General features: G+C 44.4%; 1 protein-coding gene and 1 long non-coding RNA gene across 5 annotated transcripts in view; one reads left to right on the top strand and one right to left on the bottom strand.

The window, feature by feature from the left end:
* The window catches only part of LOC139183164 (uncharacterized), a 34,605-nt gene that overhangs the window by 2,000 nt on the left and 6,206 nt on the right, over window positions 1-26,399 (top strand). The window contains exon 2 of the long non-coding RNA XR_011566676.1: window positions 15,057-15,095. This is a non-coding gene — a long non-coding RNA (uncharacterized lncRNA). The remainder of the gene's footprint in view (window positions 1-15,056; window positions 15,096-26,399) is intronic.
* The window catches only part of RFX4 (regulatory factor X4), a 172,317-nt gene continuing 156,369 nt past the window's right edge, over window positions 10,452-26,399 (bottom strand). For all 4 annotated transcript variants that reach the window (XM_019961241.2, XM_070789656.1, XM_019961240.2 and 1 more), the window contains 3 exons: window positions 22,214-22,376; window positions 20,395-20,533; window positions 10,452-12,042 (listed from right to left, as the gene is read on the bottom strand). In XM_019961241.2, coding sequence (XP_019816800.1) covers window positions 11,770-12,042; window positions 20,395-20,533; window positions 22,214-22,376 — 575 coding nt within the window. In that variant the 3' untranslated portion in view covers window positions 10,452-11,769. The remainder of the gene's footprint in view (window positions 12,043-20,394; window positions 20,534-22,213; window positions 22,377-26,399) is intronic.

The following is a 26,399-nucleotide window of genomic DNA, read 5'->3' as shown; positions in this document are numbered from 1 at the left end:
ATTTATTCATCTAATAATTATTGAGTTTCTTCTATGTGTCAGATGTTGTGCTAGGATCTGAGAACTTAGAAATAAGAAGTATGGAATCTGAGCTCATGGAGCTTTTGGTCTTTTGGTGGATCATACATTTCATGCAGCAAACCTTTATTGAGCATATTTGTTGAGCCAGATATTGGGGTAAGTGCTGTGTCCATAATAAAGTCAGATTTTGGTCTGTCTCTTTAAAAAGCATCTTCTTAGGCCACGGTTTAGTAAGCTATATTCCTCATTTAATAGTAATATCTTGCAGTTATCTTTAATTGTTTACAAAGCATTCTACTGTACACCATCTCGGTGGATCATTGAGCGAGGTATTCCCATTTACATATAGGAAATCAGGCTCGGATTAGTTAAATAACAACAATTGAGACTCAAACTGAGAACTGTAACATAAAATATTTGGTTGCCTACTCTCTGTCCAGTACTGTACTACATGGTTTTTTGGTAACCATATATTTATTTTTGGAGCAACGGCTCCTGGATAGGATACTAGCTAGCATAAAGTATCTGAGTAGAGACATTTATTTTAAAGAGGGTCTTATACACATGTGTTTGAAATGTCTGTTTACCAGAAATAGGCTTATGTTTTTAGGCTTCAACCCTCTACTTCTAAAAAGAGATTTTAAAAATGTGAAACCACATGAATTAATGGCTTGGGAAATTGCACTTTAGTAATTTTAATTAAGCACTAATATTCTGATTTTATAAATCAAAAGGATCTTTGACTCTAATTCAAGTCATCCTTTGACCACTGACTAGACTCTGGTCCCAGAAAAATTAAGTGACTTGTCCAAAGTCAATAGTTAAAAGCAGACTCTGGGACTAGAGCCTAGACTAGCTAAATTCTGGATCACTACATCACTTTACCTCCCTGAATATTTAGTTATGTGATACTTTCAGTGACTAGAGTTTCTAGTTCAGCAGTAACTCCAGTTCCTGTTGATTCTTGCCTGGCTTGGTGCCAAGGAATTGGGATTTAGAGTCTGGGTAATCAAAGCAACAAATATTTATTCACAAGTCACTGCTCTAAGATATAATAATATAATTCTGTATTTATGTTTGGATAGTGCTGTACTGTTCTCAAAATATCTCCACATAGATCATCTGACTTAATCCTTGTAATAGCTGGAAAATGCAAGGTCAGTAGGACAGGCACTATCTTCCTTTTTATAAAGAAAAGGGAAGTTCAGTGTATGGATTAGCTTGCTCATGAGCAATAAGTGCTCATAAGTGGTATAGTTAAGAGCTAGAAATGCTCTGGGCTCTGATAGCATAAAATGCTATGACCGTATGGGTCAGGGCCAATGAAAAACCCTGCAAATAGATACTAGTCATTTATTTTGGACTTTGATATATCCTGTGCTGGCATTTCCTCTGCCATAACAATGGACTGGTCGGAATGTGCCAAATTAAAGTACCTGGTGGTAACAGCTTTTAGAATCCAAGTCTTTCACATGTAATATTTTTTATACATTTTCTTTAGAAGAAATTTAAAAACTAAACAGCTTGGCCTACTCACTACAGCTCCACAATTGGACTTCAGAGAATTTCACTAATTCGAGATACAAAGTGTCATTCAACAACCACCACGCCACCATGTGAGGCTACTCTCTCAATGTCATCTGGTGTCCTAAACTGTAAAATAAAGGAACTGATCCAGATAGAGTCTTGGTTCTCTCTCAGTTCTAACATTCTATGATCTAAGGACAACAAAAGCATATTTGAACATGCTCATTCTTTAGACAAATTTATTAATGAGTGAGGTTTTACATATAAATATGTGCAAATCAAATTACAATATGATGTATGCAAATCATGGCTTGGGCATACCTGCAAGGATTCTGATTTAGTTGATCTGTGGTGAGGCCTGGGTACTGGTAGTTTTAAAAGCTTCCTGGTTGATAATCACTAGACCAATATTCTGATAGAATATCAACCACTAAACGAATATAATTTTTTTGTAGACTATCAACCTTATAAGCCTGTGACTCATTAATTAGTCTTTGAGAAATCAGAATAATCTAGGAGGTTAAAAGTTACCTTAAATTCATTTTCTATTAAGAATGAAGTTTCTTTTTTGTAGCAAAGTTATTTGACATGGTTTGTACCTTTAACAAATAATTTGGGGCTCACTGGAGCATAGCATTGTCTTCAGTCAGTTCAGTCATTCAGTCGTGTCTGACTCTTTGCAGTCCCATGGACTGTGGCATGCCAGGCTTTCCTGTCTATCACCAACTCCCGGAGCTTACTCAAACTCATGTCCAATGAGTCAGTGATGCTATCCAATCATCTCATCCTCTGTTGTCCCCTTCTCCCACATTGAATCTTTCCCAGCATTGGGGTCTTTTCCAATGACTCAGTTATTCACATCAGGTGGCCAAAGTATTGGAGTTTCAGCTTCAGCATCAGTCCTTCCAATGAATACTCAGGACTGATTTCCTTTAGGATGGACTGGTTGGATCTCCTTGCAGTCCAAGGGACTCTCAAGAGTCTTCTCCAACACCACAGCTCAGAAACATCAATTCTTTAGCACTCAACTATAGAGTCCAACTCTCACATCCATACATGACTACTGGAAAAACCATAGCCTTAACTAGACAGACCTTTGTTGGCAAAGTAATGTCTCTGCTTTTTAATCTGCTATCTAGGTTGGTCATAACTTTCCTTCCAAGGAGTAAGCGTCTTTTAATTTCATGGCTGCAGTCACCATCTGCAGTGATTTTGTAGCCCAAGAAAATAAAGTCTGTCACTGTTTCTACTGTTTCCCCATCTACTTGACATGAAGTGGTAAGAATGGATGCCATGATCTTAGTTTTCTGAATGTTGAGTTTTAAGCCAACTTTTTCACTCTCCTCTTCCACTTTCATCAAGAGACTCTCTAGTTCTTCTTTGCTTTCTGTCATAAGTGTGGTGTTATTTGCATATCTGAGGTGATTGATAATTCTCCCAGCAATCTTGATTCCAGCTTGTGCTTCATCCAGCCTGGCATTTTGAATAACGTACTCTGCATATAAGTTAAATAAGCAAGGTGACAGTATACAGTCTTGACGTACTCCTTCCGATTTGGAACCAGTCTGTTGTTCCTTGTCCAGTTCTAACTGTTGCTTCTTGAGCTGCATACAGATTTCTCAGGAGGCAGGTCAGGTGGTCTGGTATTCCTATATCTTTAAGACTTTTCCACAGTTTGTTGTGAAAAACCACAGTCACAGGAAACTAACCAAACTGATCACATGGACCACAGCTTTTTCTAACTCAATGAAACTATGAGCCATGCCATGTAGGGCCACCCAAGACAGATGGGTCACGGTGGAGAGATCTGACAAAACGTGGTCCACTGGAGAAGGGAATGGCAAACCACTTCAGTACTCTTGCCTTGAGAACCCCAGAATAGTATGAAAAGCATTGTCTTAGGTACCATAAAAAATAAAAACAAGTAGAATCAATTGATCCTGTTCTTTGGGAATATAAGAAGCATCCAGGCAGTTGGCAGATCTTTTCTACTGTTAGGAAGGAACAAATTGAATGTAAATATTATGCAAATCAAAGCAAGATAAACATTTATGGGAAGAAGAATAATCAGAGAAGCCTTCTTGGAGAACTATATAGAGAATACTACAAAGAGCTTAGAGGGCTAGCAGATAGGAGGAAATGCCAAGAGAGAAGTTCGAGAGGCCAGAACTAATGAAACACTTATTGAGAAATGAAAACCAACTTAGCTGAATTTGAAAGCCTGCAAGGGAGATTTAGAGGTCAGTTGGTCAAGTAGGATAAGGAAAAATTAAATCTGGGAGACGTCATTATCACTGATGACTCTATATAACCATCCAATCCAGTTTCAGCTTACAACATGTTCCATTCCTGAAAACTACCTCACAATACCATATAACATAAATAGAACTGGGAGACAGGAAAAGGTCTGTTGCTGACTGGTGTCAAACCCTTGTGTGTGTTATTTTAATTTCTCTGGATCTTATTTATAAAATTAGAGTTTAATTAGGTGACTTCAGAGGTTTCTTTTTAAACTCTTAGAAATTTATGATTACTTGATCCAGCCTTTCAGTACCTGTGTGAGATTCCTCTGTAATATTCCTCTGCAGTATTCTAATTGCTAAAATTGAGCCCATGCTGTTAGTCCTTGGCAAGTGTACCTGTAGCTGTTTAATACTGATTGACTGTCCACAGTGGGGCTCTCAAATTAAGCACACGAAATGGGCTCTGCCCTTTAGGAGTTTTTATTTATCCAAGAGCTGGAATGTGGGTCAGACCTATTTGCATCTTGCTGGCTTGGACTCCCATCCAAACACCTCTTGGGAAAACCCAGCACTTTGGGTGGCAGTGCTGTAATGTGGCGAAAGAGCTGGACTGGGAATTGGAAAACCTGGTGTTTAGTCCCAATTCACCGCGTGAGTCTCAGAAGCCCATCATTTGTCAAATTCCTTAAAACCATTCTGGCAACCAGTTTTTTGTATCTCAGAGGAAAACTTGAAAGCCAAAAGATTCTACTTGCCTTCTTTGAACATTGATTTTCTCAACTGTGACGAACATGATAATACCTACTTTGCAGGATGTCGTAAGGGTTAAAGGAGATGACTGTCCGAGTGGCCAGCACAGCAGTCCTGGCATGGAGTAGCCACTCAGATGTTAGCTGAACTGGAATGAAAAATGCAACCTCCCTCACAGTGATGCTGGAAGATGTGGGGATAAAGGTCATGTTATTACTATTGGTGAACAAATGCTTGAGTTTTTGTCGTCGTTGATGTTTTTAACAATAGAAAAGTAATTTTAGCATACCTCTTTGATCTTTAAACCTTGAAGTTAATGTTTTTAACACTGACATGCTTTGACAAAAGAGTTTGGGGGATAGTGACTGTCCTTTGTGTGTGTATGTAAATAAGGAGGCTAAAACACTACACACACATGTGCACACACACACTCTATACCAATGTCTTTGTAATTAAGTTTTGAGAGTCACATATCAGAGGAAATACATTCTCACAACCTTTCTTCCCGCCACTTCCTTTTTAACTCTTAATGCAGTAAAGCATTAATTTACTTACCAACATTTGATTAAACTCTTAAGTTTCAACCCTAGGAGGAGGTGGCAGTGGACAAAGGATTATTGTCATTCATCATCACCACTTTTTAGTCTTCCCCTCCAGTTGCCTATGAAGGATTAGCATTTCCCTGAAAGGAGGAGGACAGAATAAATTGCATCTCCGGCCAAAGAACTGCCAGCTCCTTTCAGCTGGGGGCACATACCGGGAGCTTTTCCCATATTAGTCAGCTTTATCTCAACTTTTGGGCACTGCCTACATCTGACTTTCATGGGTTTCAGGGTCAGTCCAAACAGAATTGTAGGGTTGTTGAGGTCAGAGGCCACTGCTGTCAAAGGGTAGTGACCTGAACAGCAAGAGGTAGCCAGCACCCCTCCTCCACCCCCTCCAATGACTTCATTCTAGTGAATGCTTGGCTCATTGCATCTCCCCTGCAGAGCTTTTTTTTTGACCTAGTAATAAAAATCCTCCTGTGCCCTGCTTTTTTTTTTTTTTTACATTATTATTGATTTTCTTTTGTTCCTGTTTCTCTGTAGAATGACCAAGTCTTGATTCTTGATAATGTATTGGTTTGTATGTACCCTGGGAAGCAACGGAGGGAAGCTGGTGTCTGCTGTGAACTTACAGTGAGTGGATGCCACCTTGGGTGTGGGAGAAAGAGCTGATGCAGCTTAGAAGCTGCCTTCATTGAACGCACACAAATTTCCCAGAACTTCTGAAACTCTCTTCAACCCCAGCAGGTTGTCTTACCACGGTCAAGGTTGATTTATAAACTGCAAAGCCACTTAGAGAGGAATAGGGGCTGGAGGGCATGGAAACAAAAGTAGGAAGGAGGAAGGAGGCAGGGTGCTGTAGCAGAGAAAACAGTCTGGAATGGAACAGTGCAGTTAGTACATCCTGACTCTGGACACTAAACCGGTCATCGCCTCTGTCTCTCCACCTGTAAACAGAAATGACTACACCACTGACATCTCAAGGAGGTTATAAAAAGTGGGAAAGATGCTTCTGATAGGGCTGGCATGTTGCAGACCCCCCAGGAACAGGAACCTCTAGAGCTGGTTCAGGAATGGACCACGCGTTGCTCAGTGTGAGAAGAAGGAAGTTTGTCTCCTCATTTAAAACTTGGCCTTCTGTTGTAATTACATTTCTGTCCTTAGGAAGACATTTGGCAGGTTCTTGTTTCCACGAGGTGTAGCACAGGCCGGGACGTTTTGGATACTGTCTCTGGTCAGGGCACCGTTTGGTAGTCCTTGGAGAATTCACTCTTAGAAACTTCTCTCAGTGGCTTTCCCATCTATCAGGAGACTGTTATAAATATCAAGGATCAGCACTGCAGCTGTTCTGAAGCTGATTCTCTCACCCCTGCTGTCACGGTCAGACCTTATTATTTTTCGTAATAGTTCTTAAAACAACTGGTTTTAGCTCTGGAGGCATTTATGATGACAAAGGGAGGAATAAAACTGGGGAGCCCTATTTCTCCACCCACCCTCTCTCTTCACCCACACTCCTTTCCTAGCAACAGCTCTTTTCTCAACTCTTGAGCCTACATCTTCCGTCCCACCTACACCAGTAGCAGCAAAATATGGGGGAGAGAGGGCTGGCGGGGCGGGGGGAGTCGAGACGCAGGAGGAGGGATGGAGGAAGAGCTTCAGGGAGGAGGCTGATGAAGCACAAAAGGTTCTGACCTCCTTGGAAGAAGAGGAAACCACAAGGGCTGGCTTAGTTTGGGAGGCTGCCAAGGAACCGAAGCAGAGAAGGTCCAGGTTAGGAGGGCAGGCGGCAGAGTGGTAGGGAGGTGGGCTGGGCTGAAGGACAAACAAAACAGTGCTGTCAGGGAGAGGTTTGTGAGCTGGGGGAAACTATAAACAGTGTGGATGATTGGTGTCTGCCACTCTGGACAGACCGGAACCTTATAAAAAGGAAACTCGGGGTACCTATTCAGGGGAGAGCAGTCCCTGGATCTTAGAACTTCAAGGTGGCAGAGGTCATGTTTCTCAACCTGGGCTGCATATTAGAATCATCTGGAGAGCTTAAAAGATTTCCCCATCACATTCCAGGTCAGTTATTGACTGTGGGTGAATCCTACACATCCCTATTTTTACAGAGTTAATAGAGTAATGCTAATGGGCAGCTAGAACTCAGAACAGATGACATCTAATCCTACTTAGAGTAGGAATGCCCCTTCTACATCATCTCTGGTGGAACCAAGATTTAATCTGTTTTACCTCACTTCGAAGCCAGTGAGGACATCCCTCTATTTTTCCCTTAAGCTTCTGACAATAATGATGATTTGCATACTTCAGGCCCTTGACCAAGTCTGAACTCTGAGTTTCAGGAGCTCTACAGCTACCCCACCCCCACACTCTTTCCCATGTGATAAAGGGAGTGTTTAGCCCTTTCCTAGGATTTAATTTTTTTCAGTCTTTCCATTCTGCCTTTAAGAGGTATGAAAAGCTGGGACAAATAGCCTGTTTGTTTTTGCTCTTTCCTTCTCCAGATTCATGTCATTTTGACTGATGTCACGTTAAAGCAAATAGGACAGATCTGCAGGATGGGGGAGATAGCAGGAGACTACTGCCCCAGTGGAGTCGTGAAAGAGAGAGTGAGATCAGATACAAGGAAGGGGTGTTGCCTGGTGATGGTGGTGCAAGGATATGGGCTCAGCTTGTGGATGTGAACCTCAGGCCATTTCTTTAGCACCAGCTGGTGGAGCCATCGCCTTCTCTCTCGTGGCTGCCTCCCTGAATCACTGCCCAGCTGCCAGTCTGTTCTTTGTTTTCCCTAAGCTGTCCACCCTCCTCACCCAGATCTGCCCACCCTGGTTCATCAGCACACAGACTGTAATTCAGGATGTCATAGTCATAGAGCAGGCCTGCTCAGGGCCCAGAGTGGGGAGGTGACCCCTCCAAGGTCACCTTTCCATGATTTCAGGCCCTCTCTCCAGTGAGGTTGGGTTTATTTGATGATGCACATTTTTGATTGGTCTGTAACCAGGCTGTGGTCTCCGAGGGGCCACAGCTCCCCTTTCTTCCCAGACCTGGGCTATGCTAGAGGCCTGACAAGGGCTCAGCAGGATGGATGCCTGGACTCCACAGGCCTGCGACGTGGGTGAGCCATCCTGGCTGCCGTTCATGACTTCAGCTAGTTTCAAGCTGGCAGAGTCCTTTTCAGAGAGTGTCCTGAAGAGGGGAGGGTCCCTTTATTGCCAAGACTCCTCTGTTCTTCCTCTGACAAGTGGCTGGCCCCACTCCCAGTGGCCGACCTTGCCCATTGCCGTCATGGTGACTGGCTAGGAACTGTCAAGAGGGAGAGAAGGTGCAGCTGAGTCATGAACTCACAGCAGTTGTTACCTTTTCTTACTCATATCCCTCTCTGTTCTGAAGTGGAAGCTTTAGAACAATTGGGGACACAGGCAGTCCACTCATCTCCCAAGAGATGGGTACCTTGTGGTCTGGAGAGAAACGCCCAGGGGCCACTTGCCTCACCTGAAGCTGCCTTCTTCCTGCGGTGCTGATGCCTCTCTCGGTTCCTGGCTGTGCTGTGAACACATTCTTTCCTCTGCAAAGTTCTTGGAGTAATCACTGTATTTTCCGGGATTCAGGCCCTTGTTGGTTGTGACTATTTTTGCCTAAATATCTATGCGTTTAAAGAGCTTGTGGTTATTACTTGTGTACATGGGTGTTGTTTATTTCAATATTATGTACTGCTGCTACCTGGCCAGAGAATTTGGCAACTGCTTAATTTTTTGTGCTTAGTAGGTCAAAAGTCAGACTTGCTACACCGATTCATTTCTGGAGCATGAGCTTTGGATTGTAAAGAGAGCAATAGGTCTGGTTATTCTCAGGCTTATTTTCAGTGACTAAATATGAAATTTCATCCTTCCTCTCCCTTATTTTCCTCATATAAAGCCAACTTATGGACCTTGGCTGAAAGATCAAACTAATTACCATCAGAGAGTGAAATCCAACATCTGCTTTCTTTTGGTAGAGCAACACAGCTAATTTTTTTAAAGGGGATACTATATAAAATGTATAATTTTAATCCCCAAAGCAGTTTCAGGTGTACGTATGTTATGTAATAGCAAGTAAGAGCCTGGCTTTAAAAATAAACCTTTTAAAATGCAAATCAAGTTGTCGAATTCTCATGCCTTTTAGTTAAAATAGTCAGTACTGCCATTTCTGGAAATCTATGGCTCTGAATTTCTCATAGATCCTAGACTCTTTAACATTTGGGCAAAACATTTAATAATTTTGCCTCACTTTCCAGCCCTAGAATCAAACTGCAATTCTGGAAAAAAAAAATCTGTTGATATTTATTAACTAATAATATTAGTGTCCTGTTTCAGAAGTTTATTAGCATTTAAACCACTGTGCTCAAAATATCTTTACACCTGCTGCTAAGTCACTTCAGTCATGTTCGACTCTGTGCGGCCCCATAGACAGTAGCCCACCAGGCTCTACCGTCTTTGGGATTCTCCAGGCAAGAACACTGGAGTGGGTTGCCATTTCCTTCTCCAGTGCAGGAAAGCAAAAAGTGAAAGGGAAGTCACTCACTTGTGTCCGACTCTTCGAGACTCCATGGACTGTAGCCCACCAGGCTACTCTGTCCATGGGATTTTCCAGGCAAGAGTGCTGGAGTAGGGTGCCATTGCCTTCTCTGATCTTTACACCTGGCGGTCATTAAAGCATAATGAAGTGAGTGTCAGGGGACCTCCTAATGATGCTGGCATTGAAGAATAATATCCTTTGTAAGAGCTGAAAGGCTCTGCCCTTTGCTGACACTGCTGCTGCTGCTAAGTCACTTCAGTTGTGTCTGACTCTGTGTGACCCCATAGATGGCAGCCCACCAGGCTCCCCTGTCCCTGGGATTCTCCAGGCAAGAACACTGGAGTGGGTTGCCATTTCCTTCTCCAATGCATGAAAGTGAAAAGTGAAAGTGAAGTCGCTCAGTCGTGTCCGACTCTTAGCGATCCCATGGACTGCAGCCTACCAGGCTCCTCCGTCCATGGGGTTTTCCAGGCAAGAGTACTGGAGTGGGGTGCCATTGCCTTCTCTGTTGCTGACACTAGCCATCAGGAAAACTTCAGGTCAATCCTTGTATGTAGGACTGGTTCTTACAATCAGGTTGTAGGTGCTAAATCATTTTTTAAGGACTGCATGTGTGGCCTATCCACATTTTAATAATGACAAGATCACAAGGAACTTGATAAGCACAACCATAGAAGACCATTTATTTTTGTTTTGCCTACTTACATCCTAGGTATTTAGAATGTCATATATATTACACACACAAAAAAAACCACATATGCGCACACACACATACAGAGGTCATATCAAACACAAAATGAACAAAAAGAAAGCAGGTCACTCCAGTACTTTTATTTGAGTGTGAAACCATTCATATCTTGCACAACTGTACAGATAAAACTATTTCCATTTTAGCTGTAGACATGATTATCACACTGAGTGGTGTGATCAAAGATTTTATTTACAGAACAATTGCTAAAACATCCGATGTCATATTTCCACTTATTTCTTACCCATAGGGTAATAGGTCCACCATAATTTCTTGGTGTTTTTTATAATACAGAAAGAAAACCTATGTTAATCTCTAACAAACCTCACAAATTGCTACAAATCTGACAGAAAAATGCCTATGAAAAAATTTTCCAAAAGTACAATACATTTTTTTTTATTTCCACACATACACAGTATAGTATAGGCTCAAAGGCACAGCTTTGAATTTTTTCTATCAAAGTGTCGGAAATCATTACAGTCTTATGAAGGAACCGTGAAAGTCATCTTCACACTTGGTGCTTGGTAAGTTAAAAGTTTGGTCCGTTCAGGTTCACAAAGTTAATACAGCAGAGCTGAGTGTGATACTCAATGCCATAAGTCCGCATTCTCACAGAACTTTAGAAAACCCTCTTCTGCCTTTTGCTGACACTAGCCATTGTGCAAACTTAAGACAAATACTTGTGTGTAGAAGAACTGGTCCCCTACAAACCTCAGTCTACTTAAGGCATACGGAACAGGCCTCTTCCTTCCCTCCCAACAGTGCTTACGTTCCAAGACCAGGCAGGGATGGTGACAGCATGAGTGTAACAGGGACTCTAGGGTTTATGGACACCTCCATTTAGCCCTGGTGCTCCAGGAAGCAGTGCTGACACCACCAGCAAGTTGGGATGTTTAAGACACTTCTGAGGGCTGTTCATCGTACAGTAAGATGACAGCCGGATGGAAAGGTGAATGCTCTTGGTCAGTTATGTGCCCATCCAAGAGTGCCAACCAGATTCTGTCTCTAGTATCCATCCTTCAAGACTAAAGAGTTTTTGTCAACAGGAAAATAAGTGGTTTATTGGGAGTGGTTGTGAAGTCATGGAACAGAGGGAAATGTCACAGGTCGGCCTGCCCGAGATAGTGCTCTGTACAAACAGTCAAGTCTGGCTTGGATACGGGAACCCAATCTCACTGACTCTTAGTGAGCCCCGTTTCAGAACTAAAGTTTATTCATCCGGCACTGAATCCCAGCCTCATGTTCATTAGGAAAGTGGATGCCTAGGAATAGTCCAGGAGTTACGATGTAGAGAGATAAAGTCTTCTGGGGGTGGGTGGGTGATGGGTTTATTATTATTATTATTATTATTAATATTAAATATGGATTCCTATGAAAGCAGTCACTTAGCCCATCCTGTGGAGGCTTCTCCGTTGATGTAAGCAAAGCCAGGAAAGTGTTGCATGTGCTCGTACTCAGAATTCCTGCGCGTGGTCAGGGGTGTGTACATGTCACTAGAGTTTCCATACCTCGTGGAATGCACAGACGGGCTTGTGTAGCACGTGTTGGCTGTGGGCACCTCTGGCCATCGGGGGGTGACTGGGGTAGGATGCAGTCTGGGAGTACTGCTCATCAGACAAGGTTCCATCCGGGAAGTGGGGCTATTAAAAGGGTACTTGTTGAGGGGAAAGAAATTCCACAAAGTTAGAATTAGCTTGAAGTTGCACGTACACAGTATCAGTCATGTTCACAGTTTACATTAAATTCCTAAGAGACTGTTAATGAAAGTTGGTGGGAAGTCATCAGTGAGATTCTGCAGGACTGACTCTTGGTCTAGGAAGCATCCAGCAGGAGAAGAGCAAAACATTTCATAGCCAGAGCTGGGCTGATATTCATTCAACCAGTCATACAGACTTTGTGCTCTTCATCTGCAATGTTTGGGGAAGTCAAACCCCAAAGAATGAATAACCCCACTGGGAATACAGGAGAGAGAGAGAGAGAGAGTGAGTGCAGGTGTACCTGAGTCACAGTATGTCCAAATAGACATGGATGGATGGATGGATGGGTTTGAACTGTATCATTTTATCATTTATGGAGTTGTGATAGGTCCCACTCCATCAACCCAAGAGAACAATACTGCCAAGAAAAACACAACAACCTCATTAAAAATAGCATTTTGCAATTGAATCCACTTATGAACTGCAGCCTAAAAGCAGGTTTTTGAAGAGGAAGCAAGTCAACAGTGTCGAAGGTTATTCTTAGTGCCTGTCATTTAGAGAACATCTCTTTTAGGTTCACATTCACTGGAGTCCTAGAAGATAGGATGGTGAGTTATTGGCCTTGGTAAGAACCTGGAAGGAGTCGAGATAAGCCCCTGGGAGTGGAGGAAGGTGCTTTTGTACAGGTCAGGAAAAAAGGTGTTAATAGCTACCAGACAAGGGCAAAAAAACCCATTTCTAGAAAGAATCAGAAATTAGAGGAGTGCCCCAAAGAGCTGCTTCGTTTACATTCTTTTCAGTTTCCAAGACAGCTATGCAAACGAGCTGCTTTTTGTAGATGAGAGGGGAGGAAGGGGAGGAGTTCTGGGCTCCCTTTGCTAGAGCTCTGCGTTTACAGGCTGGTCGACACAAAGATTTCCTTGCTGTGCTAAGGGCCACGCCAACATGAACAGGAGCCAGTCAGCCAGGATGGCAAGGGCAGCGAGTAGGGAGAAAGTCTGCCTGTGAATGTGCGAAGTCTTCTGTTCTCCCATCTGTCTTCCCTGACAGTTGGAGAGTGGAGCCCCGAGGGATTAGGTGGGAGGCTGCCTCCTGTGAGGGAGACAGACAGACTGAAGCCTAGACAAGCCAGGAGAAGGGGTTATGACAGCAATGGCTGCTCTCTGTTGTCGAGGGGGCCAAGTGAACTGTTCTCTGCCTTTTGAGTGGGAGCCCGAGGGGCAGTGGGGGAAGGCTGTTAGGCCCAAAGCAAGCGAAGAGAAGCAGCTATTCACAGGTCAAGAAGGAGGGCTCCAAGGTCCGGTAGTGAGGGCTTGGTCTTCCACAGGAGAGACAGCTTGCCTTACACAGTCAGAAGAACAGGTAGGAAAAGAGTGAGAAGGGCGGAGGTGGTATCTGGAGCTCAGGGGAGAGGAGGCACCCAGGGCTGTTGCCAAGGAGACCACAGGAGCCTCCGGAGGCTTTCATACTCCCCAAAGCGGCTCTGTGTGTGAGTGTGTGTGTGTGGCAGCCCCTTTGAACCCCAAAGAGACCATGATAAGACTGGGTCCTGACCAAGATAATGAGCCCCCAGGTATTAAACAAGTAATAGTAAAGCATATTATTACAAAATGGTCTTTAATTTTTCCCAAAAGTTTGCTCCCCCCTCCCAATAGCCTCTCTAGTAAACTCCTCAGATACATGTCCCCTCCCTAGCACAGAGACCTCCTCTCTGGCCCTCAGGCATGCCAGGCTGGTTCCCATCTCAGAGTATTTTGTCCCACCTGTTCCCTCCACCTGGAGCACGTCTCTCCCACCCCTCCCTCCAAGCCCCTTCCCTGCTTGCCCTTTCATCATTCTTCAAGTCTCAGCTCAAATGTCACCGCCTCAAAGAGACTTTTCTGGACATCTTGTCTCTCCAAGCTAGTGCCCCACCTTCACCTCTCGAGGCAGGATCTTAGCATCCTGCTTGTCAGGTATCTCTTCCCACTGGCTTGTATTCCTAAGCTCCTGGTGGGGCGGTGTCATCTTCCCCACCGTGTTCCCAACATCTGGAATGATGCCTGGTACCTAGCAGGTGCCACATTACTATCTGGCAAATGAACCCTAGGTTGTTACCGCTAGAAATAACCTCAGGGGTCATGTACTCCGACCCCACGTTGCACTGATGAGACAGCTAGGATCCAGCTAGGATGAGGTGCAGAGCCCATGGTGAGCTAGTGGATGAGCTGGCAGGGGAGCCCAGGCCTGGGCTAGCTCTTTCCCCACAACTTCAGTCTGGCCCAAACAAGGCAGGAGCCACCACACAACTGTAGTCCAGAGAATTCAGAGAGGAAGACTCTCCTTTGGAACACAGCGCATTAAACTTGAATCTCTCTGTCACTCTGCCTTTAAGTACCTTCCTCCCCCTGCAGACCACAGGGCCTGGTAACTCCAACCAGGCCTCAGCCTGATGCTCCTGAGAGGCGCCTCGCTTGCCTGGCCTGTGTAGGGACTGTATCACTACGTGGACTCGCAGCCTCCTCCCCACAGAACCCAAGAGAGTGTGGCTTTTGTGCCAAATCAAGGCCCCTCAATGCAGCTGTGCCCAGGGGTTGTGTCACAGGCTCAAAAGAGTAATTGCCTGGAAATGAGACGGGCTCAAAATATCCCCAGTGTGACAATAAAATTCTGTTACCACAGGATCCGGCCTGGAAAATTCTGTCCCGTTAGGTCAGCTAATTGCAAATGAGTCAGTGCCTCGTCTTCCCCTTGGTGAAGAGACCATTGAAAGCTGAGAGGCTGGAGTGCCGGCTGTCCAGCCCGGCCATTAAAGCCACCAGTGAAGTTGCTCTTCCGTCCAGTGGGAGCACCCGCCTCACCTCTCACACTTCACATCTGGGTTCACGGGGCTCCTCCAGATGCTGGGCACAAACCCTGGGGTCCCCGGAGCTCTGTCCAGGATAAAAGCGCTTTTTGTTGAAGGCCCTAACTGGAAGTTACCCTTTTCTAGGTCAGATCAAGGACTGTTGCTACTGATGTGAAAATGGAGGTGAGTCCCCAGTCCCCACCCTGTGGGAGGTACGTGAGGGGTGTCTGTGGGCATGTGTGGGTGTGTGTGTGCACAAGTGGGCAAAGATTCCCTCAAGGGACCAGGGTGTGAGTCCATCTCTGCTGAGACTGACCCTGAGCTTCTTTGGAACCATATTAGGAAGTTCTATTTTGAGAAGTGACTTCTCACACCAAGCACTGACTTTCCTGCACGTGGAGAGAGAAGAATGAGCCCTTTATCCCTGACCTTCACCAAACGGGCCTCTACTGGAGAACGGGTGAAAGGTGGCCCCCTGTTTTCCCATGAAAGGCGGCTCTTACTGCCCAAAGTCCTGCCAACAGGCGTCCCCCACCCAGGACACAGCTCCCCCAAATCTGTGCCAGACGGTCCACATCTGCAGAGCTTTTTGGGTCAAGATTAACTGAATTAGTACATGTGAAATACTTAGAGCTTCCACACAGTGTGTCCGTGCGTGCTAAGTCACTTCAGTCGTGTCCGACTCTTTGCGACCCCATGGACTGTAGCCCACTAGACTCCTCTGTCCATGGGATTCTCCAGGCAAGAATACTGGAGTGGGTTGCCATGCCCTCCTCCAGGGGATCTTCCCTACCCAGGGATCGAGCCCATATTGCATGTCACCTGCATTGGCAGGTGCGTTCTTCACCACTAGTGCCACCTGAGAAGCCCCAGAGCTTCCACACAATAAGTTTTCAAAACATAGTTGCAATTATGAATATTATTCTTCCTCAAGTCATAGGTTCGTGGTCCACTAATGATAGGAAGAGCCCTAAGTGATTGACTATCTGATCCCACCTCTCATTTTACAGTTGAGGGAACTGAGGTCAAGAGAGGGATAAATGATCTTGCGGTCACACAAAACTTACTGCCAGAGTAAGGATCCATTCATCCCGTTATTCACTGACCCTTGTATACTGAGGTCCAACCAAGAGCCAGGTCTGTTTTGGGTCCTGGGAATATAATGGTCAGAAGGGGAAGGACCTAGACCCCTTCGCCTTCACAGGGCTAGTATAGTGAGGGAGATAGATATTAATTCTACAATTACAAAAAATAATAATAACTGTGGTTACAAAGAATAATCATAGTAATATACACAGATAGTGTTAACTATGAGCCAGCCCCTGTCCTAACCTTTATCACTCAACCCTTGCAACAACCCTATGAAATAAGTACTAGAATTATCCCCATTTTTCAGATGAGGAGATTGAGGCACCAAGTTAATCAGAGGCCGAGCTGAGATTTGAACTCAGGAAGCCTGGCTCTACAGTCAGAGAAAATCTGTTTTTTCTCTTTTCACTCACCTTTGGCCCAGGATGCTACCCCAAAGTGGAGCATGCTAAGCAAACTTTGTAGCAATCACTGTGCCTCTGAGATCAAGGCACTGGAGACACTGTGAGAGCTGTGTGACCAGCTGGTAAGACTGGGTCTTGGCCATACAGCTGAGAAATGAGCAACAACTTTCTGGTTCACTATAAGTGACTTTCTAGCCAGTTTGCTTATGGTTGGTCTAACGGCTTTTGAGCTCAAGAGCCCAGTTCACATTCACGGCTGCTGACAGGTAGAGGTTCCACGTTTGTTTTCTTTCTGGTTGGGCGTGAGGATGGGGCGCCTGGGAAGGGGCTGCTGATACTGTTCCTTGTTCACTTACTTTGATGTGGGACAAGTGCAGCATAGAAGGGTGTTTTTCTGGAATAATTCAGACCTTTCCCTGTGCAGCCTCATCCATCTGGACTTGCTAATTGAGGAATTATGAGCATTCAAGCAGGAGTGTGGAGGTTTACCTCTGTAGTACTCATGAAGAAAACATGTCTTGTACAAATGAATAGTAGAAACAAGGGCACACGGTACCATAGTTCAAAAAACAAATGACTTCACATTATTTTGAGTATATAAATGCTGGGGTGTCTGCAATAACTGGATTTCACAAAGATGTTGTATTAGTTCTTTAAGACTAACATAGTAGGCATTTATTTGCAGAAAATAGTGTCTTGTGTTAATGACCAATTGCATTCTTTAACCATATTTTATCATTATGATTTTTCTTTACTTCAGACTAATCTTTTCCCCACTGAGTCTGCTATAATGAAGTGTGATATTTGGTATTCAGGATTGGAATGGCTTGACCTCTGCTCTGGGAAGCTAAAACTAATTAGCCCTACAGTAGATTTTCCTTTGTGGTCAACCTTAAACCACAGAACCAGGAAAGGGAAGAAATACAGTATCTTGGTGTGTGTTTTTTCTCTTTGGGAACCTGAAGCTTATTGAAAATAGCTGCAGTAACCTTTTGAATTTCCCTCCTGCCCTCCAAAACACACACCCTGTAGTGTTCAGTGCCACGGGCTTGGGGTTGAGATTTGGAGAATTTGCCTTTGAATCTGCTTGGTCACTTACTGGATGCATGACCTGGGGCAGATTACCTTCTGAGGTTTTCCTCATCTTTAAAAAGTGGGGAAAATGCCTTCTTTGGGAGGTTGCTCTGAGATTTGAGTGAGCCTATGTATTTCAAAGTGCCTCAACAGTACATCAATGTGAGTGGAAAAAAAAAAAGGAGGGATTTAGAAAGTACTAGATAGTACCTTCCCCAGGAGAAACCCTGACCTCATCCATCAACCTGGGCAGAGATGTGGTGTAACTAAACGTCTTCCCACCCCACTTTACAAGTGGAGACGGAGGCATTAACCATAAACTGCAGGGTGTGAGTATGTGGTGGGGGTCAGAGGTTGTGAAAGGACCGAAGAGTCACAGAGCATGGTGGTGAAGGGGCTACAGGACCCTGTGGCCTCCCACACCCAGTCTGGGTTCAGCAGCTCCTCTATGGGCGTTCGTTTAGTCCCCAGCTCTCCAATTAGGATGAGTGATTAGATGATGGTGCTCCAGCTGGGGACCATTGTGGTTTCCACAGTGGATGCTATGGCCTGTCTTGGACCACTGGGGGCTGCGTGGGCATTTAGGAGCCCGTGGCTTCTTTTTATGGCAAAAGGCTTTAAAAATTTGATACTCAGAAAAACCAGCTCCAGAAGTTTCATGAGGAGAGATGAGGGGGTTGGGAGCTGTGGCTTGGGATCTCAGCTTGGTCTCGCCAGGGTCTCCTACTGGAGTGGAAGCTCTCTCAAAGCAGGCTTGCCTCCATCTCCTTCTCCCTGTATTCTCACAGGCTAGGGCAGTGCTTACCACATAGTAGGTACTTGACGGTCATGGGGGAATGAATAAATGGATGGATGGATGGGCTGCTTATACTGTGAAAGTGTGACCCAGTCTATGGCGGCAGCTCTTAGTCATTTAGGGGGTCAGCGTGGGGAGCACAGACCCTGGTCCCAAGAGAAGCAGGACCTAGGGAGCGGGTGTCTCCGTGTGACGCAGATGGAGACCTATAATAATGCCCCAGGTGATGGTTTAGAGGAATCAACTTCTTGGCTTGTCTGGGGATTGTCCCAGGGCTCCCCTGGGACTGCGGATAGAAATCAAAACAGACGCCTGTTTGCCCCAAGTGCCCATCTATTGTGGCTACACTCTGCTCAGCGCCCTCCCTCGGAGGCAAGTCTGTGCTGACAGCTGATGTAATTGCAGCCTCCACTTAGCTCACATCCTGCCACCTCTGTTCTAAGACTCCTGTTCGTGCTTCCCTGGCAGCCTCCCTGCTCTCCCAGTCCCCTCTCTACTTCCTGGTCTCATCAGTGCTGCAGAAGCATTTTCCTAGGCTGAACTCTCATCATGTCTCCCAGACCTACCGTGGCTCCCTCTCTGCTTGCCTCACACAACAGTTGTCTCTGCTGACCCACCTCCTGTGTACTCCTCTGTTAAATTAAGCAGCAAGTGCTCTCTCTAAATGACAGAGGCTAGGGCTCAGGAGCCTGTACAGCTAGAGTTACGCTGCCTGGGGTTAAGTCCTCGACCAAGTTACCCTCACTTCCTTTCTGCAAGGGTTACCATGGGGATGTAGAAGGTGCTTGGCACAGGACAGTGTTCAGTAACAGTTAGCTTTTCTTTTTGATGAGTGTAGTGACCTGAGGATCCTAGACTTAATTTCTGCCTTCAAGAAGTTTTGGGGTCTCTTGCAGGTATCAGGAAAGTCAGTGATGAGAAGTATACCAATAGTGGAAAGCCCAATGCACCATTTGAGTACAGAGGAGTGGCACCTAATATGGTTCTGGAAGAAGGACAAGGACAGTGTCAGCAAATGGGATGCTTGTCCTGAACAATAAGCAGAAGAGGTGGAGGAAGAGAATCCCAGCCTGAGGCAACAGCATCTGCAAAGACCCAAGGGAGCTGCACATGAACTGGCATGGAGGGACAAAGGTTGGGTGTGGCTGGTAGGCCAGAAAGGCAGGCAGAGCCCAGATGGTCATGAGTCTTGAGAGACGTGCTAAGGAATTGAACTTGACCCTCACAGCGATGATATGCAAAAGAGGAAGAGTGTTGTGGCCAGGTTTTTGTTTTGTTTTGTTTTACCCAAAAGGTTCTCTCAGCTGCAGTACTGAGGACGGACCAAGGATGGGACGAGTTACCGACACAGAGACAGATGGGAGGGCTTTGGTCACCGTCTAAGTTAGATAAAGACCTGATCTGAGGCAAGGACAGTGAGGGTCCAGAGACACCAAGGATGCGGAACTGGATGGAACTGGTAACACTTGTGTTTGGGGCCAGTAGACAGCAAAGCGTCTGAGGCATGGAGAGCGCCTAACACTGGTGTAACAGCGGAAACCACCATCCCCGTTCACCAAGGCCACAGAGGATCAGTGTGGCTTGTGAGACAGTGAAGAGCCAAAGGCCCGAGAATGATGTGTTAGGGGTCCATTTCAAGAAGACTCTTCTACTAAGAGTCTGTGGTTGGGCTGCTGGACAGAAAAGGAACAGATGTGAAACTGAGAGACCATTTAGGCTGATGCTGAGATGAGCATCCTGACAGCACTTGATAAAGGTCTGACTGCACCAGGAAGGGGCAATGGGAGAGGAGACAAAAGATCCAGTCTGAAGGTGGCTGCCCGAAAAAAGGGTAACAGACCTCACTGCTGACTGGCTCCCAGGAGAAAGGTCAAAGGGAGGACAGAACTAGAGGCACATGGTCGGTACCCACGTACGTGAAAGCAAGTTGGGATGACGCTGACTGAGCACCCACTGTGGGCAGCCACGGGAGGGACGAAGTGGCACTGAGGAAAAGACCAGCCTTCCCTTGGAGGCACAGAGGCTGCACACACAGTATGCAGAAGGTGCTTATTGTGTTGACTAGACCTGGCACCAAGCTCACCAAGGCCTGGGCAGGCAAGCAGGACCACCGACTCACCTGCGCAGAGCTCCTGTGGTATGGGGAGTAGTGGAGCGGTCCTGAGATGGCTGTGTCGTGCGGGAGAGCTGGGTACTGGCTCTGCATCGGGGGAGGATGCTGGTTGCCATAGCTCCCGTAGTTATAGCTTCCCGTGTATCTAAAACGCAGGAGGCGCATGGAATATTGTGAGTAATGGCAGGGAGAACAAAGCAGTTTGACACCTTTAAAAATCAACCTCATCTACTCCTTCATTTCTTTCTTTTTGTTTTTCATTTTTCTTTTTCTCCTTGTTTCCTACCATCTCCATTCTGTGGCTTTGTTGTGATAGTGTCAAACTCCCAGGTGGGTCTTCTTCTCGCCTTAGCATACCTCCCTCACCACCCAGTGAGTGCGCAGGGAATGAAAACCAGCCCTGAGCAAAACATCATTAGTGATGGAGACCTTGTCTCCTGTTGTGGTAAAAAGCCCCACATTATAGCCTGAAGTCAAATAGGAAAAAAAAGAAGAAATTACTTTGGGACTTATGTTTTTGTTTTGCTCAGGCCTCTGCTTCTCCATCTTGGGGAAGGATGCAGTGTGTTTCTCTGAGCTCTCTCCTGAGGAAAACACCATGGCCAACCAGGCGTCAGCCTCTGGTTCTAAGCCTGGCTCCACCAGCTCCCAGCTGTGGGGCCTTGGGCTACCTGCATCCTTGTTTCTCACATCTGTAAAAAATGCTGCACCTGGCTACTCTGAGAGTCGTATATGTGAAGACACCTTGTAAACATAGGATACTGCTTTGGAAACATAGAACACTGTTACCACTATTCTTAATAACATCTTTACATCAAAGATGCTGGTGTATGACCACATGAGTGTCTGTGCTGCCATTTCTGCAGAATTGAAAGCTCTCTGAAACAATTCTAAGTCGATTTTGAATGTGTGGGGGAAATACTCTCAGGGGATCCCTGAGAAAATAATGGCTGTTTCACTGACTGGCAGGGGGACCTGAGCCTTTGGAATTAACTCCAAGTATGCCCACAGTCAGGCCTCAGTTACTGCATGGAAGGGACCTGAGTGGTCCTCCTCCCTCCCCTCCTGTGTCCCCCACAGCTGGTTTGTTGGAACCTGGTTTGTGAGGCTCACTGTGCCCTCAGAGCCAAGTCTCACCTTCTTGAGAAGGAGGGCCCTTTATAACATCATCACTGTTTCTCAGATCAGGGCACAGTAGACACTGGAGGAGGAAGGTCTTTTCATAAAGACAATGCAAAATGGCAAAAAGCTGCTATGATTCAGGTTACCCTTTTAAGGGGATTTGTAACTTATTCATCACAGTAACACCACTACAGATTTGGGGGAAAATATGGGCAAAACAAATGATTTATTTATTCAGGGTCCAAATCACCACTGGAACCCACTTGGAGTTGAACCCCATGAGTAAGCCCTGTCCTCCAGGGACCCCCAGCCTTGGGTGGGGAAGCCCCCTGCTGATTGAGACTTGGACCCACCATGAAGTTGTATGTTATACGCCTATAAAGTAGCCACCCAGGGGAGCTGGTGAAAGGGACTTTTCCATTTTCTTTCCTAAAGGAGGCAGACAGAGTCTCAATCAGCCCCACCCTTTGCAGCCGTGTGGCCTGAGGAAGTGAACTTAGTCCAGCTTTAGTTTCTTCATCTGTCAAGTGGGTCACCTGCCCACCTCATCTGGTTGTTGAGGGGACTGCATAAGCTAGTCGTACAAGGTGTGGGCAGACCTCAACAAAGGGCAAGTCCTTCTTGTCCTCTGCGGAAACCACTGCTGAGTAAACCCTGCCCTTTCAAAGCAAAAGTAAAACAACATCCCAGGAAAGCCACCTACCCGTGCTCCTCTCTGTGGGGATAAACTGGTATCCTGTGTGTGACCGAAGAGGAAGGCACGTGTGTGCTCCGCATACAGGGCAGCTGTTGAGAGTTTTCAGCCGGGGACCCTGCTGCTGTTGTCACCGTGTACGTTAGAGACCACGTGTACGACTGCATTGCTCCTGCAAAGATAAGTGAAGATGCATCATCACCAGCAGTTCTCACTCCCCCAGTTCTTCTCTAGCATGCTAGTGGTTTCCCACTGCTCTCTAGCTGAAAGCCAGAATCTTTACACATCCTGTGTCTTGGTTCTTGCTGACCTTACCAGAAGCATCCCTCACTCCCTGTTTTTGTACCTCTGATCCAGCCACCATAGCTTTTTTTCATTTTTCCGGAGTACCACAGTTCTCAGCACCACAAGGCCTTTACACATGCCTTTGCATAGCCATTTCCATTGCCTGGAACCCTCAGTCTTCCCTAAGTACTCACTCATTCTTCCTATTTCAATATGAAGAAGCTGTCTCCTAACCCCAGATCCCATTAAGTCAGGTCCCATACAGCATGATTGTGCCTACCACAATTTATAACCTTACAGCCATTCATGAGTGTGATTGAATTAATGTCTGAACCCCCTCCCCACCAGACTGTCAGCTACATGAGGGTAGGGGCCTTGCCTATATTGCCCACCACTGGGTCACCAGTGCTTAGTACAGAGACTGGTGGCCAAAGGGTTTTCAATGAAAATTTTAAAAGAAAAAGGAGAATCCTTGCATCCCTGGGATAAAGCCCACTTGGTCATGATGTATGATCTTTTTAATATGTTGTTGGATTTTGTTTGCTAGAATTTTGTTGAAAATTTTTGCTTCTATATTCATCAGTGATATTGGCCTGTAGTTGTCTTTTTGCATGGCATCTTTGTCTGGTTTTGGTATTAGGATGATGGTGGTCTCATAGAATGAGTTTGGCAGTTTACCTTCCTCTGCAATTTTCTGGAAGAGTTTGAGTAGAATAGGTGTTAGCTCTTCTCTAAATTTTTGGTAGAATTCACCTGTGAAGCCATCTGGTCCTGGGCTTTTGTTTGTTGGAAGATTTTTTATTACAGTTTTGATTTCCATACTTGTCATGGGTCTGTTAAGATTTTCTATTTCTTCCACATTAACAAATTGAAAGATTAAAAAACATATGATTATCTCAATAGATGCAGAGAGAGACTTTGACAAAATTCAACGTCCATTTATGATAAAAATCTTCCAGAAAGCAGGCATAGAAGGAACATACCTCAACATAATAAAAGCCGTATATGATAAACTCATAGCAAACATTATCCTCAATGGTGAAAAATTGAAAGCATTTACCCTAAAGTCAGGAACAAGACAAGGGTGCCTACTCTCACCACTACTTTTCAACATAGTTTTAGAAGTTTTAGCTATAGCAATCAGAGAAGAAAAAGAAATAAAAGAAATCCAGACTGGAAAAGAAGAAGTAAAACTCTCACTGTTTGCAGATGACATGATCCTCTACATAGAAAACCCTGAAGACACCATACTTAGGAATAAATCTACCTAAAGGAACAAAAGACCTATATATAGAAAACTATAAAACACTGATGAAAGAAATCAAAGATGACACAAATAGATGGAGAAATATACCATATTCATGGATTGGAAGAATAAATATAGTGAAAATGAGTATACTACCCAAAGCAATCTATAGCTTCAGTGCAATCCCTATCAAGCTACCAATGGTATTTTTCACAGAACTAGAGCAAATAATTTCACAATTTGTATGGAAATACAAAAAACTTTGAATTGCCAAAGCAATCTTGAGAAAGATGAATGGAAATGGAGGAATCAACCTGCATGACTTCAGACTATACTACAAAGCTACAGTCATCAAGACAGTATGGTACTGGCACAAAGTCAGAAATATAGATCAATGGAACAAAACAGAAAGCCCAAAGATGAATCCACGCACCTATGGACACCTTATCTTTGACAAAGGAGGCAAGAATGTACAATGGAGAAAAGACAGTCTCTTTAACAAATGGTGCTGGGAAAACTGGTCAACCATCTGTAAAAGAATGAAACTAGAACACTTTTTAACACCATACACAAAAATAAACTCAAAATGGATTAAAGATCTAAATGTAAGGCCAGAAACTATAAAACTCCTAGAGGAAAACACTCTCTGACATAAATCACAGCAGGATCCTGTATGACCCACCTCCCAGAGTAATGGAAATAAAAGCAAGAATAAACAAATGGGACCTAATTAAACTTAAAAGCTTTTGTACTACAAAGGAGACTATAAGGTGAAAAGACAGCCTTCAGAATGGGAGAAAGTAATAGCAAACTAAACAACTGACAAAGAATTAATCTAAAAAATATACAAGCAGCTCATGCAGCTAAATACCAGAAAAATAAATGACCCAATCAAAAAATGGGCCAAAGAACTAAACAGACATTTCTCCAAAGAAGACATAACAGATGGCTAACAAACACATGAAAAGATGCTCAACATCACTCATTATCAGAGAAATACAAATCAAAACCACAACGAGGTACCATCTCATGCCAGCTATCAATAAGTCTACAAACAATAAATGCTGGAGAAGGGGCAGAGAAAAGGGAACCCTCTTACACTGTTGGTGGGAGTGCAAACTGGTACAGCCACTATGGAGAACAGTGTGGAGATACCTTGAAAAACTGGAAATAGAACTGCCATATGACCCACAATCCCGCTGCTGGGCATACACACTGAGGAAACCAGAATTGAAAGAGACACGTGTAACCCAGTGTTTATCACCACACTGTTTACAATAGCCAGGACATGGAAGCAACCTAGATGTCCACTGGCAGACGAATGGATAAGAAAGTTGTGGTACATAAGCACAATGGACTATTACTCAGCTATTAAAAAGAATGCATGGGAATCAGTTCTAATGAGGTGGATGAAACGAGCCTATTATACAGAGTAAAGTAAGTCAGAAAGAAAAACACCAATACAGTATATTAACACATATATATGGAATTTAGAAAGATGGTAACAATGACCCTATATGCGAGACAGCAAAAGAGACACAGATATAAAGAACAGACTTTTGGACTCTGTGGGAGAAGGTGAGGGTGTGATGATTTGAGAGAATAGCACTGAAACATGTATATTACCATATATGAAATAGATCACCAGTCTAAATTCGATACATGAAACAGGGCACTCAAAGCCAGTGTACTGGGACAACCCTGAGGGATGGGATAGGGAGGGAGGTTGGGGGGTGGTTCAGGATAGGGGACACATGTATACCCATGCCTGATTCATGTCACTGTATGGCAAAAACCACTACAATATTGTAAAGTAATTAGCCTTCAATTAAAATAAAATTTTTTTTTAAAAAAGAAGAAAAAGGGAAAACAAGAAGAAAAAAAAGATTGAAGAACAGAGAGAGGACAAAGAAAGCTCAGGCGATGGAGCTCCAATGGGCTCTCCAAATAACGTCTCAAGACTCAACTCAACAGGTGTTAAGGATCCAACAAATTGCTTTAAACAAATGTAAGGAGATTATTGGGCTCCACCTACCCAGGTCTTTTTGAAGATTATTAGACAGTGACCTTAATGTTGACCTAGTCCATACATACTACTAATTCCCTTAATTTGCTTTTTAATTGGATACCTTGAAAGTGCTAGGGATTGGGGAAAGAACCTGACAAAATTTAAAACCTTCAAGAGGCTTAGGAACTTTATGAGATGGTGAGAATAAAAAAGGGTAATTTAAGAAATCACTAATAGTGATAATAAATTCATCAACTTAATTTCTGATAAGTGTTAGAATGTTGATACAATAGAAATGATTAAACCGATTTTGAAGGGTACTGGGAATAGGATTAGACACCTCCTTTTAGGCACATGGAAGACTAAAGAACTTGTTAAACGGAGGTCATTTTTAAGGTGAAATAAATCACTGCAGATGGTGATTGCAGCCGTGAAATTAAAAGATGCTTACTCCTTGGAAGGAAACTTGTGACCAACCTAGACAGCATATTAAAAAACAAAGACATTACTTTGTCAACAAAGGTCCATCTGGTCAAGGCTATGGTCTTTCCAGTGGTCATGTATGGATGTGGGAGTTGGACTATAAAGAGAGCTGAGCGCAGAAGAATTGATGCTTTTGAGCTGTGGTGTTGGAGAAGACTCTTAAGGGTCCCTTG

The sequence above is a fragment of the Bos indicus genome, chromosome 5 (assembly GCF_029378745.1).
Source record: "Bos indicus isolate NIAB-ARS_2022 breed Sahiwal x Tharparkar chromosome 5, NIAB-ARS_B.indTharparkar_mat_pri_1.0, whole genome shotgun sequence".
Taxonomy (NCBI): Eukaryota; Metazoa; Chordata; class Mammalia; order Artiodactyla; family Bovidae; genus Bos; species Bos indicus.
The sequence above is the reverse complement of the archived record's forward strand: the minus strand, read 5'-3'. Positions and strand labels throughout refer to the sequence as shown.